The 14,161-nt window shown below is 37.0% G+C and overlaps 1 protein-coding gene across 2 annotated transcripts in view; it reads left to right on the top strand.

Moving 5' to 3' along the window:
- Positions 1 to 14,161, top strand: part of aacs (acetoacetyl-CoA synthetase) — a 40,618-nt gene that overhangs the window by 1,458 nt on the left and 24,999 nt on the right. For both annotated transcript variants that reach the window (XM_052113943.1, XM_052113952.1), the window contains exons 3-8: positions 503 to 623; positions 2,450 to 2,563; positions 9,539 to 9,636; positions 10,553 to 10,667; positions 10,785 to 10,866; positions 12,685 to 12,835. In XM_052113943.1, coding sequence (XP_051969903.1) covers positions 503 to 623; positions 2,450 to 2,563; positions 9,539 to 9,636; positions 10,553 to 10,667; positions 10,785 to 10,866; positions 12,685 to 12,835 — 681 coding nt within the window. The remainder of the gene's footprint in view (positions 1 to 502; positions 624 to 2,449; positions 2,564 to 9,538; positions 9,637 to 10,552; positions 10,668 to 10,784; positions 10,867 to 12,684; positions 12,836 to 14,161) is intronic.

Raw genomic sequence — 14,161 nt, 5'->3', positions numbered from 1 at the left:
TGTAATAGTGTTGTAGACATCACCCGTTAGTATTGTGGTTAGATTTCGATCTTATTGCTGTGGGGTTATTCGTGGTACAGATTTCATTGGGGTGGTGGCAAACTGATTAGTCATATGTGAGTCAGATTGCATCAAAATTACATACTAATAAACATTTATGAGTTCATTACCATTTAGAGCTACTGCTGCCAATTATTCAATGTTTACATCATATCTATGACAGAGAGGGTGTGTTGGGGGCTCATCTATCTATGAGAGCATTAGTTTTACTCAAGAAGTGAGTAAAACTCACTTGACTCAAAGTTAGTTTATTATTTGTTATTACGACAACACGATTAGCCAGAGATTGCATCGTGTTTGTGTAGCTAAACTAATAAATGGCGACATGCTCATGTGTGTTTGCTCTGAAGTCTTCTCTACAAATGATGTCAGGTTGTTTGCTAAAATAAAGGTGTTGAAATGACATTATGAGACTCTCTTCACTCTGCTCTCACTGTTTCAGGTGGTTGATGTGTCTAAAAGGATATCAGATGTACCTGAATGGTTTAAAGGCAGCAGATTGAATTATGCAGAGAACCTGCTCAAACACAAAGACCAGGACAAAGTGGCTCTCTATGCAACAAGTACGTGTCAAATCATCTGCACTTAACCTATAAACTACCCAAGTTTATTGAATATTGAATATCATCCTGACCCATCCCTACGACAAAGTCTGACATAATCAGCAGACCTGTATGCAGTGGCAGTTGTCCAGGTGATTTATAACCAGATGACCCTGATTACCCCCCCCACACACACACACACACTCATAAACTGCGCCTCTTTCTTTCAGAAATGCTCTTTTTTTTTTTTTTTCGTAAAGTTACAACATAATACACTGTAAACGCTATTGTTGTCAGTACTAGAAAAATCTAATTGTCTTAATTAAATTCAAATAATACAAGTATATAAAATAATTACTTGTAATGACAAATTTTGGGCTCATAACTCTAATACCTATGTTGCTTGAACTTATTTATCAAAAAAAATCTGTAGACTTAAGATTTTAAGTGTTAAAAACACAAACAATTGTGTACAAAATTGAGGCTATGGGGAATACCCATAATCCCTTCTGCTAGTTATTTAATAATGTTTCCTTTGTCAAAGGCAACTCATGGGGGAATTTAAATAGTTTTTAATTCAGAATTCATAGAGCTTTAGCATTTATTTTCTTTTGTTGCAAATTATTGTTTCATATGTTGTCACAATTAGGGTGGTCTGTGTCCCCTTCCGTCAAGTTGGACCCTGTTAACTCTATTTCAGTTCACCTTGTGCATGTGCAACAGAAGAATGGATATCAGTAAATAATTTTGTGTATTTAATGACTGACCAGCTACAATTATAAATTTGATATGTGTGATATTGTGTGATATAAGTCTAAGTGATTTGAGTCAATTCAACTAACATTATTAAGTAGAAACAACAATATTTAAATAGAAAATCTGAGTTTAGTGTATGTGCATCTAGTTACTTTAACTTAAATAGTTAAGTTCATATTACTGAATATGAACATCAAGTTAAGTGCAATTAATTGAATATGTTTTAGAGACGGCATTACTCATTTCAATTGAGGGAACACCTTTACTCAGTCAGTTGAGTAAAGTCAATTTATCTGGGTTTTCAGTGGTTAAGAGATAACAACAACAGATAATATTGACAATAAAACTCCATATGATGTTGTCATCATTTCCTTTGATTTTGTGAAGCATTTCATCCACACAAGTGCAAAACAGTTGGTTCTTCTGATTCACAACACAACACTGCAGCGTAGCTGGTCTCCTTGAACCATTGTGAATCTGACCTTATGCACAAATGGGTACTTTAAAATAGCCACAGCACAGCACTGTGTGTGTGTGTGTGTGTGTGTGTGTGTGTGTGTGTGTGTTTTGTGTATGTGTGTGTTTAATCTTCATAGATAGAATTTGTCATTGAAGTACTCTGGCTAATGTAACACTAAATTAATTTTGTTCTGGGTAATTTGATTTGTGGACTTAGTATTTGGGATAGGTGGGACACAGGTTGTTATGCTTTAATGTAGTGATGGATGTCCTGATGCAGTCCAGGACACAACGGATGTAATTACCAAAGTGGCAGCGATCAGAAACATACCCGTGTCATTGGTCTGTTTCTTAGTGAAACTGGGGTGGTGGGGTTGGGTGCTCATTTACCTGAAAAAGTAGATTACATAGGACACTTGAGCGCAAATTACATTTAACACTTAATTTACTATGATGAAAAATTTTACCCAAGATGACTGAGTTCTATTATTTGCATCACAATCACAGAAGGCTGTGAATTCTCTTGTCGGTCATTAAAGATATTGTGTTCTTATTTACTCCGTAAGACACTTGAACTAAAATGGATTGTTAGCAGATGTGAGATATGTTTCTGATTTTTTCCTCCTGTATAGCCGAAGCGAATGAGGAGATTGTCAAGGTGACGTTCAGAGAGCTGAGGCGTGACGTCGCACTCTTTGCTGCTGCCATGAGAAAGATGGGCATCAAAACAGGAGACAGGGTCGTAGGTAAGTTATTTCTTTCTTTCTTTCTTTCAAACTCACTCTGTACAGCGTTGTTTTGCAAGTTTACAAATTTGTATTCAGTATTTTGTACAATCAATTTACTTGAGAAGTGGGTCTGTTTCAACCAAAAGTGGTTAGAGTAGGCACGGAATGTCAGATTATTTGATTTATGTATACATTTTATTTTTCTGCATATGCAATGAAGTTGACACCATAGTCCAATAATACATCCGTTCTGTTATTAGAATGACATATTGAAGGATTGGCTAGTTTCAAGGAGATTAATGAGATAATAGCACAAATTCAGACCAGAATTTCTGATTTATTTGTGTAAAAATGAAAGAGTAAATGGATTAATGTTTCGTCTAAACGTTAATGTCTATTCAATTTGTCTTAGAGTGGAAATTTGCTTTTGACACTGGCATAAAACAAATAACAGACAGACATGCACAGTACCTGCACAAACATAGACAGACATATAATACAGACTTCTAAATTAAGATAGAAAACATGAGTTTTAAAATGACACATTAACACGACTACTTAAAACTGGTCCTGATAAAAATAATCACTGCCATCTTCACTTCCACAAAATGAGCAGGTGGTATCAACTTCCACATATTTTAAGATATATGGTTCACTGGATATATCTTATTGCATGATTTTAAAATAAATGTATATGGCCTTGATTGAAATGCATTATTTACGAGACAACAAATAATTTCGTTATGTTTGCCACGTCGCTCTGGGTTTTCCACCCACATTGAAATCTCATCGGTCCAAAATCCTGCTCTACATAACTGTATAGTACTCCTCAAAATGTTATGAAAGGCTGTGATTCTCTCTGTTTGCACAGTGGTGGTGGGAAAGGCTAATTAATCGGCTGATAGAATCTGAAATTGAATTTTAGGATGCCATAAAAAAATTCTAATTCTTTCCTTAAAATGATGGGCACAGATAAAGAGTCCTAAATGAATAAAATCCCAGATGCAGTTTATTGTTCAACCAAAAAAATCCATATTTGGTGCATAACGCAGGAAATTTAAATATAAACAAGCCAGAAACAAACCTTTTGAAATGAAGAAATTATGAAAAAACCATTGGCAACTATAGAAGTAGATTTATGCCGATAACGATTGTTCCAAAAGGCAAATTTTGGCTCTGATTAATCATAAAACCAATATATTGGTCTACCTCTTGTACATATGCTAAGGCATTTAGGGTGGTTGTTAGCCTGTTGGTATGTGGTTGCTAAGGGGTTGCCTTCTGGCAGCCATATAATTCCTACCAGCAAAACATTGTACCATGTTACATATTTGTTAGTGTAAAATAAAATATTCAGCAACCACTTGCTGAGGTGAAAAAACCTTTTAGTCACTTGACATAAAGTCAAAAACAATGGATGTCATCATATAGAGATTGCTTTTGTTATTTGGTCTTGCGGTGTTGCATTGTTTTACACTGTGTTAGGCCTGGCCACCTGTATTTCCTGCCTTCTTTCTTTTTTCATCTTTCTCTATTTTCTTGTTTATCTTCATGAGTTTCACAAGAGGCAGACTGTTGCTCCAGAAAAATATTCTCCCTTTTCTCCCTCCATTCTGTGGTTCAGCAAAAGCAACTTAGATCTAGAAAGAAATACATTTGGCCAGTTACACCGTGACGGGTGGTTAGTCCATTCAATCTATCTCTAATAAGTGCATTTTACTATTTAGATTTATAAAGTCTAGTCAGACATCTACAAGCTGATGCTTGTGATTGGATAGAGGGCTTTGATGCCCGATATGTCATTGCTTTACCCTCAGTTTGGCGCCACCCTCCATTGTGACAGCTCGTGTGAGTAATGGTGCCTTTATGCAGGTGAAGTAAGAGGTGGAAAAGAGAGTGTGCTCTCTGACGTCATTCTTCTGCCACTGGGTTCATTATCTGCAGTGCTGATCATCTCTGACTGACTTGAATATGGCTATAAACGGGAGGAGGATGTTAAAGTAACATACTCATAAGATGTATTCATAGTTGAGTCCCTAAAGAGTAATAGGAGGGAATGAGGTGATTGGGAGAGATATTTAGAAGGGACAGACATATTTGTCAGACATTTACAGTAGTTTGAATTACACAATTCAGATGAAGTGATGTGTGCGTCTGTTTCTAACCCAGCTATTGTCCTGAAAAGTTAGCTAAATCTGAGAAAATGTCCTTTGGAGGACATTCTGGAAGAGAATCTTGATATTTTGCTATTTTGTTTATTTATTTATTAAGCAAAAAGTTGTGTGGTGCTTGTCCATGCAAAAACTGATGCCATAATACCAGGTTATTCTAGGTTGTTCTGGGTGGTTGCTAGGGCATTGTCAATTGGTTGCCAGGGTTTTCTGGGTGGTTGATAGACGTTACTAACCCTAGTCAGAAGAACCCACTTCTAAGACTGTATGAAATTATGGACCCTAGATATGTCTTGGGTCCCTCCTCCAATATACTGCAAGTCTATTGTTTTTTTCACCTTTTTTTGTCTACCAGGATGATTCTCTTATGAAACCTGTCATGGTCGAAAATGTCATGTTCATATTTAACATCAAATCAATACAAAAATATTAAGGACAGTTGAGCACTTTTTACCCTCCAGTTCTCATTACCATAAAGCTTCCGGATGTTTTACTTTGAAAACAATGGGAAAAGTAAATAAAAATTTTCATTACCATAACACAGTCATGTTTTTATTGTATTGCAATAAAAAGGATGCTGTTATACAATGATTTTCTTATTTGAAATGCAGCCTGGTCTCATAATATTAACGTGAGCATTGCAACGTTTTTGCAAAACTGAAATTACGTGCTTCATTACACTTTTGGCTGCAGTTTTAAGTCAAATTTCCATCGTAGGTGCCAAAACCGAGCAAAACGAGGTTGGAATCAAGGTTTTAAGGTGAATTTTTGGTTGTACCTCCCTATCCTAAAACTTTATCCTAAACTTAACCAATAGTGTCTGAAAAGATAAATGAGAGTTTAACAAAACAGACATCCTTACCCTTAACCAACACCTAACCCTAACCTATATTCTTTTAAAATGCAAATATAAAAAAAAAAAAGCAAAAAAATAAAACGAACATTAACTGAAGTAACCATGTCATTTTGTGTTGTTTCTATGCCACTTTCAATTTCATGCGTTTTTGACTGGACTTGAACCGCGGCCATCGAGCCCAAAGTTCAACACTCCATCAGCTGAGCTACCAAGCAAGCAATAATGAATGAAGGAATAAGTGTGTATATGTTGGTGTGTCTGTAATACAAGTGTTAAAATATTTAGTTTTTCAAATCATGCATTAAAGTAAAAGTGATTTGATATCATAACATAGTGGGAGATGAGTAACAGAGTGAAAAATACGTTTTTATAAGATCAAAATGAGCAATTGTACTCTTGATTTGTGTGACAATGATTAAACCACACAGTTATTGTAGCGCCTCTAGTGTTCATTTTACCAGGAAACTGCAGTGAAACGTAAAAAGCGGCACGTACAATTCAGTTTGAAAACATTTATATTGAGGAACATTCGTTCTATGAGACCAGGTTGTTGAAATTATTGAATATAAAAGGCATTACCAAGAGAGTTACTATGATGCATAAATATTTTACAATTTCAATAATAGCCTGGTATAATTGTTTTCATGTTGAGGTAATGAGAATTGGGCTCTAAAATGTGTGTATGGGGTGTCCGATCAATTAGAAGAGAAATGGTACACCTCTCCTCAACAAGCCTAATGATTTGAAGTCTCTGTTGCACATTCATGCAAGACGATTTACGCACCAACATGTAATACTTGGGGTTAGGAGTGGAATGTCCCCTGTTAGCCAAAAATGTGCGTGTTTATTCTGTTGTATAGTAGCATAACTTTGGTGCACTGACAGGTTTACCAGCTAAATTCCTGTATAGTTTTTGTGCTTTTTTTTTTACGTCTACGTGGATGCAAACATGTCTATGTGTACACAGGGGTGTGTCTATTTTGTGCAAGTGTGTGTGGTATGATATCAAAACGTGGCAAGTTTCCATATGCAGGAGTATATTCATCATGTTAGGGTGTTTGTTTTTGTGTATGTCCATGTATAAAGTGTGTTTCTCCCCAAGTGGCCTTGTCTGTCCCCTTGGTTTATTGTGTGTGTGTGTGTGTGTGTGTGTGTGAGTAGGAGTGAATATATGGCCACTTTACAGATGAAGTCAGGGTTTAGTGCTGCAGTGTTATTTAGCTAATGGACACTATTTCTGTTCTCTATCTCTCCCCACCCTTTCTATTCTGTTCAGTACAAATCTGTTTCATTTACATTTACAAATTGAATGTTTTGGGCAGGTATTTTCTTTCTAAATGTTTTTTTTGGTTAGCGCATATATAGTGGTAACTTACTGTATGCAAGTACTAGGGAATTAGAGATACAAGTCAGACACTGTGGATAAATGTCAAATACAGTCACAAACTGACCTAAGATGTGTCAAGTCAAATATTGAGATAATATTGAAGAGAGTTTGGGTTAATTGGAGCCGCAGCCTTGCAGTTAGCACACATGATTCAGATATGTTGAACTTGGCATTCACAAAGGCATTCTTGTTTTTATTTTTATGAATTTCATGTCACTGAGCAGTGATATTCAGGTTAGGGTTAAGCGTTTACATTTTAAGCCCTAACACTATTTGTGAATGGACTCGGCGAGTGTCTGTTTTCAGGTTGTGTTGTGCCTCAAAGAGCATCTTTGTATTATTTCAGCAAATACAGATTTCACTCTTTGATCTCAGAGTAAGTCCTATCTGTGCATATGCATGAGAGCCAAAGGCAAAATACTGTTATTCTACAAACTTGGTTTATGGTTTCTTCAAAAGCGTTTTTCTGGGTGTCATGGTTTTGGCATAGCGGACGATCAAAAATCTGAGAAATCCCATAGACTTTCATTGATGGAATGTTCAAACAGGCCAACTGATTATCATTCATTCAAATCAGAGACTATTTAGCAATTAGTGAAAGAGCCAATCGACTTTTACATACAGACATCACCTGTCAATCAACACAAAAATGTGCATGCAGGGAAAATCTGAGGTAAAGAAGCACAATTTATGATAGCAGTGTTATCAGATTTTACTGTTAATTTGAAATATGGTCCTTGATCGCAATATTGACCAACCGTTTTTCAGATTTCTGTCTTTCCCTATTCAAATAGATAGGAGCTGCAATGTCATGACTGGAAATAGTCTCTCGGGAGTGTTCCAAATTTGGCCGCTAGTGAACTGACTTGCTAGAAAGAGTTTGTTCAAACTCCACCTGCCAACAATTCAAATGTAAACAAACCCAAAAAAGTCCTTTTTAATCTTCTTTAAGTTGCTCTCTTTTTATATTGCAGCACAAGTCTGCTGCAGGTCGCATTAGAAAGATAATGAAACAAACACAGCAACAAATGTGGAATATCTGGAAGTATAGCGAAACAACAGAGAATAAAATAGCAAAGTCTTTTCCTCGGATGACATGTTTGTTATTTACAGAAGTGTTTTGGGGGATAATTACATTGCTGTGGAGAAAGCTGCTTACTGACTGAGCCCCATGTATATGGGAGTAAAGAGTATGAGGTTCATTGACCTTATGTGCCAGAGAAACTAGCATGCAGCCATCTGGAAATTTTTGAACTTCCGGTCCAGCGGTTGCTATATAGATCTCTATGGCTTTAATATCAAAGTTTTATTTGCTAGCGAAGTGGATTTACAGGCTATAGAATTACCAAAAGTTATCAAGAGTATTTTAAAGTGTTCCGGGGATGTCATAAAAACTGGAAGCAGAGCGAGGAGATTTTAAAACAAGAGGACTTCATTCATAAACACACAAGATCTTCCGTTCACACTGTGGACGTACTGATACACCGCTGTGCTCAATCACACAAAGTCATTAAAAATATATATCTGTAATACTGACCATCTTCTCATGTCGTTTATCCTTCGCGTTATAGTTATTGAGAGTAGATTTTATGGGTGTTAAACCGAGATGGGGGAAGGAGTGTCACTATATTCATACATAGACAGACACACACACACACACACACACAAATGTATGTAAAAGTGTTATGTTCATTTACAACAATTTTAATCACATTTAATCCTTTTTAAAATATGGAACGACAAATACATTTAAAAAAGTTAAAATGTAATTTCCTTTAATGTTATGAAATTGCATGTAAAATAATACACATTGTATTATTGTGTAACAGTTTGATCTACACATTTGAACAAAAATTATGTTTATACCTAAAAAAATAAAGCAGAATGACAAGTATAACATTTAAACTCTTGTATCATGTAAAAGTGCAGTGTGTCATAGCTGTCTGATTGTGATCTGCCAGGTCCAATGTACCTCTGTGTGTGCCGGAAAATTTTTTTTTCCCGAGACCGGTAAAACAGGGGCGGGGCCAAAGAAGTTAATGTACATTGCATGTAAACGGGAATTTCTCGCAATAAGCAGCTTTCCATGTAAACGTAGTCAATGTGATGGTCTGACTATTTAGCTAGCTGACTGTTTGTCTTAATGTTTTATCTGTATAACCATCAGACTTCAAAGTTTTAAAACTAGTTTCAGTTTTCAGACAAGGCTTTGTCAAGCCAACATTAATACACCGATATAGTTACATTATGCGATGTTCTGCCCTTCAGATGTTTTCATTCAGCTGATTAGTTTGTCTTTCTCCTAAGGTAGTGCGTTCTTCATTATCCTCATTTTATGATAACTATTCTTTCTAATGTGGCAATAAAACCCACAATGTTTCTGAAATCAATGAATATACTGTGCACAATAAATGCTCAATAAAAATAACTATTACATCTCTTAAAAGAGATTTAATCAGTCATGGTTTCCTTTCATATGATCCATTGCTCTTTTTAATTTCATTTTTATCAAGTCTCTCTCTCTCTCTCTCTCTCTCTCTCTCTCTCTCTCTCTCTCTCTCTCTCTCTCTCTCTCTCAGGATATCTTCCCAATGGGATCCATGCTGTTGAGGCCATGCTTGCTGCAGCCAGCATAGGAGCCATCTGGAGTTCAACCTCTCCAGATTTTGGTGTCAATGTATGAGCTTTATGTGTATATTGGTTGCTAATATTTTAGGTGACAGCAATGTAGTATACTACAGTATAAAATGTTCATTACTGCATACTGTTTCACATGCTATTTTTGAACTGATAAGAAGTATACAGTATATACTTTACTGTAGCTATGACTCAAATGAGGCACTATGCACTTGGTCATTTAAAGATTGTATGTAGTATCATCAAATGAAACTCAATGAAGCATTTGCCATCTTTCGGGCTGAGGGAAGTGGTTTCAAACACAAAAATCGAGGTTAGTGAGGCACTTACAATGGAAGGGAATGGGGCTCAATTTTTGTAGGGTTTAAATGCAGAAATGTGAGGCTTATAATTTTATAAAAGCACTTTAATTCTTCTGTTAAAACTTGTGTATTTAAGCTGTAAAGTTGTTTAAATAGTCAGTTTTACAGTTGTGTTATGGTTTGTTTTCATTCTATCGTCATGACAACAAAGTTGTTAAATTGGCTATAACTTTACACAGAAAAGGTTAGTAAGTGATTTTATCACACTAAAATTATGTTCATATACTTTATGTCTTGTGGCTATACTTTTGAAAGAGTCGGTGTTTTAACATGGCCCCCATTCACTTCCATTGTAAGTGCATCACTGTTACCCAGAGGTTATTCCATAAATAGGACTGGATCCAGCAGCTAAAGCAATTTAGCTTCAGTGTGGCTGATCCACTAAACACAGCCTGTACACTGCTGCCCCCTGTTGTTACGAAAGTGAACTACACCATGTGAATGCAGTTTAAAGGACCAAATATGGATTTTATTGAGTATAACATTTTGTGTGAGATGAAGTTTGATGAATAACCCTTATTTATATGTGTATGTACAGTTTTTCTTTATTAAAGTATGTTTACTATATAGTGCATCTCTTTGTCCTCCTCTCAGGGGGTGTTGGACAGGTTTTCTCAGATTCAGCCCAAGTTGATATTCTCAGTAGCAGCTGTTGTGTATAACGGCAAGCAGCACGACCATATGGAGAAACTGCAGAATGTTGTAAAAGGTATATAAACTTCACCACCTCATGCAGAACTACATTTGCTATTATGTCTGCAAGTGACGCTTGCATGTCATGGTGCCTCATTTGTTTGTTTCTTTTTTGCCCCATCATCTCTTTCAGGTCTCCCTGACCTGAAAAAGGTTGTGGTCATACCATACGCTCGCTCTCGAGAAGAGACAGACATCTCCAAGATTCTCAACAGGTCTGTGCTTCTCTGTGTCTGGGTTTTTGTCTAGGGTGAATTGTTTGTTTTGTGGCACTCTTCATGTTTAAGTCACTTGTACCTTAGAGTTTACAATATAATTATTATGCAATAGATATTTTTGTGCACACTAATCTACAGGGCATCCGGAAAGTATTCACAGCGCTTCGCTTTTTCCACACTTTGTTATGTTACAGCCTTATTCCAAAATGGATTAAATTATTTATTTTACACAAAATTCTACAAATAATACCCTATAATGACAACGTGAAATAAGTTTGTTTGAAATCTTTGCAAATTTATTAAAAATAAAAAACGATACATCACATGTACATAAGTATTCACAGCCTTTGCTCAATACTTTGTTGAAGCACCTTTGGCACCAATTACAGCCTCAAGTCTTTTTGTGTATGATGCCACAAGTTTGGCACACCTATTTTTGGGCAGTTTCTCCCATTCTTCTTTGCAGGACCTCTCAAGCTCCATCAGGTTGGATGGGGAGCGTTTCAGATCCACACCACAGCCATTTTCAGATCTCTCTAGAGATGTTCAATCAGGTTCAAGTCTGGGCTCTGGCTGGGCCACTCAAGGACATTCACAGAGTTGTCCCGTAGCCACTCCTTTGTTATCTTGGCTGTGTGCTTCGGGTCGTTGTCCTGTTGGAAGATGAACCTTCACCCCAGTCTGAGGTCCTGAGCAGGTTTTCATCAAGGATGTCTCTGTACATTGCTGCATTCATCTTTCCCTCGATCCTGACTAGTCTCCCAGTTCCTACCACTGAAAAACATCCCCACAGCATGATCCTGCCACCACCATGCTTCACTGTAGGGATGGTATTGTCCAGGTCATGAGCGGTGCCTGGTTTCCTCTAGACATGACGCTTGCCATTCAGGCCAAAAAGTTCAATCCTTGTTTCATGAGACCAGATAATTTTGTTTCTCATGGTCCGAGAGTCCTTCAGGCAGGCTGTCATGTGCCTTTTACTGAGGAGTGACTTCCGTCTGGCCACTCTATCATACAGGCCTGATTGGTGGAGTGCTGCAGAGATGGTTGTTCTTCTGGAAAATTCTCCTCTCTCCACAGAGAAACGCTGGAGCTCTGTTAGAGTGACCATCGGGTTCTTGGTCACTGATTAAGGCCCTTTTCCCTCGATTGCTCAGTTTGGCCGGGCGGCCAGCTCTAGGAAGAGTCCTGGTGGTTCCAAACTTCCATTTACGGATGATGGAGGGCACTGTGCTCATTGGGACATTCAGTGCTGCAGAAATTTTTCTGTACCCTTCCCCAGATCTGTGCCTCGATACAATCCTATCTCGGATGTCTAAAGACAATTCCTTGGACTTCATGGCTTGGTTTGTGCTCTGACATGCACTGTTAACTGTGGGACCTTATATAGACAGGTGTTTGCCTTTCCAAATCATGTCCAATCAACTGAATTTACCACAGGTGGACTCCAATCAAGATGATCAGTGGAAACAGGATGAGTGTCATGGCAAAGCCTGTGAATACTTATGTACATGTGATTTTATAATTTATTTTTTCATCCATTCATCCATCCATCGCTCTATTTTTCATTCTACCTGTTGTTCTTCCTACTTTATGATGGAAGTGTTTGCTAAATGAGTTAATTCATTTTAATATATAAAATAAATATAAACCTGCTTTTGATTTCGCTAAGCTGAAATACTTGATGACCATAATAAAAGCTGTTTGATATTCATGTTAGGTTTTACTTGTGTGTTCAGTTAACATCTACTGCAACACATCTGGTTTGGACATAGTGAACGTCTCTTTCCTGAAACTCTGTTCTGTTTCTCTCAGTGTGTTCCTGGAGGACTTTTTGGCCACAGGTAAAGAAGGGGATCAGGACCCTCAACTAGAGTTTGAGCAGCTGCCCTTCTCTCACCCTCTCTTCATCATGTACTCCTCTGGCACAACTGGAGCTCCCAAGTGCATGGTGCACTCTGCTGGGGTAAGCGAGCATGTCTATCTGTGTGTACCAGAGACTATTTGCTTTCCAAAAGCATGCCTTCTAAAGTGAAAAGTGCACAATTCCTACTAGATATTGTCTGTTGTCCTATGCCTTGAAGTTGACATACAGTGCATTCAGAAAGTATTCAGACCCCTTAATATTTTTCACATTTTGTTATTTTGCAGCCTTTTATCTTATTTAAAACATTATATGGTTTAAATTTTTAAACCATACCCCATAAAGATAAAACCAGATTTTTGATAACTTTGCAAATATATATATATATATATATATATATATATATATATATATATATATATATTAAATATATATAAATTAAATATCACATTGACATAAGTATTCAGACCCTTTGCTATGACACTTGACATTTAGCTCAGGTGCATCCCATTTCTCTGGATCATCTTTGAGATGAGGTCAAAGGAACTGCCTGCAGAGCTCAGACACAGGATTGTGTCGAGGCACAGAAACATTTTGGCTGCATTGAATGTTCCCAAGAGCACAATGGCCTCCATAATTCTTAAATGGAAGAAGTTTGAAACAACCAGGACTCTTCTTAGAGCTTGCTGCCCAGCCAAACTGAGCAATAGGGGAGAAAGGCCTTGGTAAGAGAGGTGGCCAAGAACCTTATGGTCACTCTGGTTGAGTCCATAGATTATGTGTGGAGATGGGAGAAACTTGCAGAAGGACAACCATCACGGCAACACTCCACCGATCTGATGGAAGCCTCTCCTCAGTGCAAGACACATGAAAGCCCACTTGGAATTTGCAAAAAAGCACCTAAAGAGAAACAATATTCTCTGGTAACTAACTAAACTAATATTGAACCGTTTGGCCTCAATTCCAAGCATCATGTTTGCAGGAAACCAGGCACTGCTCATCATCTGCGCCCTGACCCTAAGCACACAGCCAAGACAATGCCTCAACTAAGTACTGAGTTAAGGATCTGAATACTTATGTCAGTGTGATATTTCAATTTTTTCTTTTTAATAAATTTGTAAAGTTATCAAAAATATTTTTTTTGCTTAGTCATTATGGGGTATGGAGTGTAGATTGATGTAAATATAATTAAATAATTTAAATCATTTTAGCATAATAACATAAAATGTGAAAAATATGAAGGGGTCCGAATACTTTCTGAATTCACTGTATAAAGTAGCAAAATGGGAAGGTCAGCATTTGTTTTTCTGGTGTACAATTAGTAACAGAGAAGATTAAACTGTGTTTAACATGCATTGGGCCTAAAAAGTCACACTTTAAAATGTTAGATAGCAAATATGAAACCAAGTGGCATTTAATTAAAAAAAT

This window comes from Xyrauchen texanus, chromosome 4 (assembly GCF_025860055.1).
Source record: "Xyrauchen texanus isolate HMW12.3.18 chromosome 4, RBS_HiC_50CHRs, whole genome shotgun sequence".
NCBI lineage: Eukaryota > Metazoa > Chordata > Actinopteri > Cypriniformes > Catostomidae > Xyrauchen > Xyrauchen texanus.
Note: the sequence above shows the minus strand (reverse complement) of the source record. Positions and strands in the feature narration are given on the sequence as shown.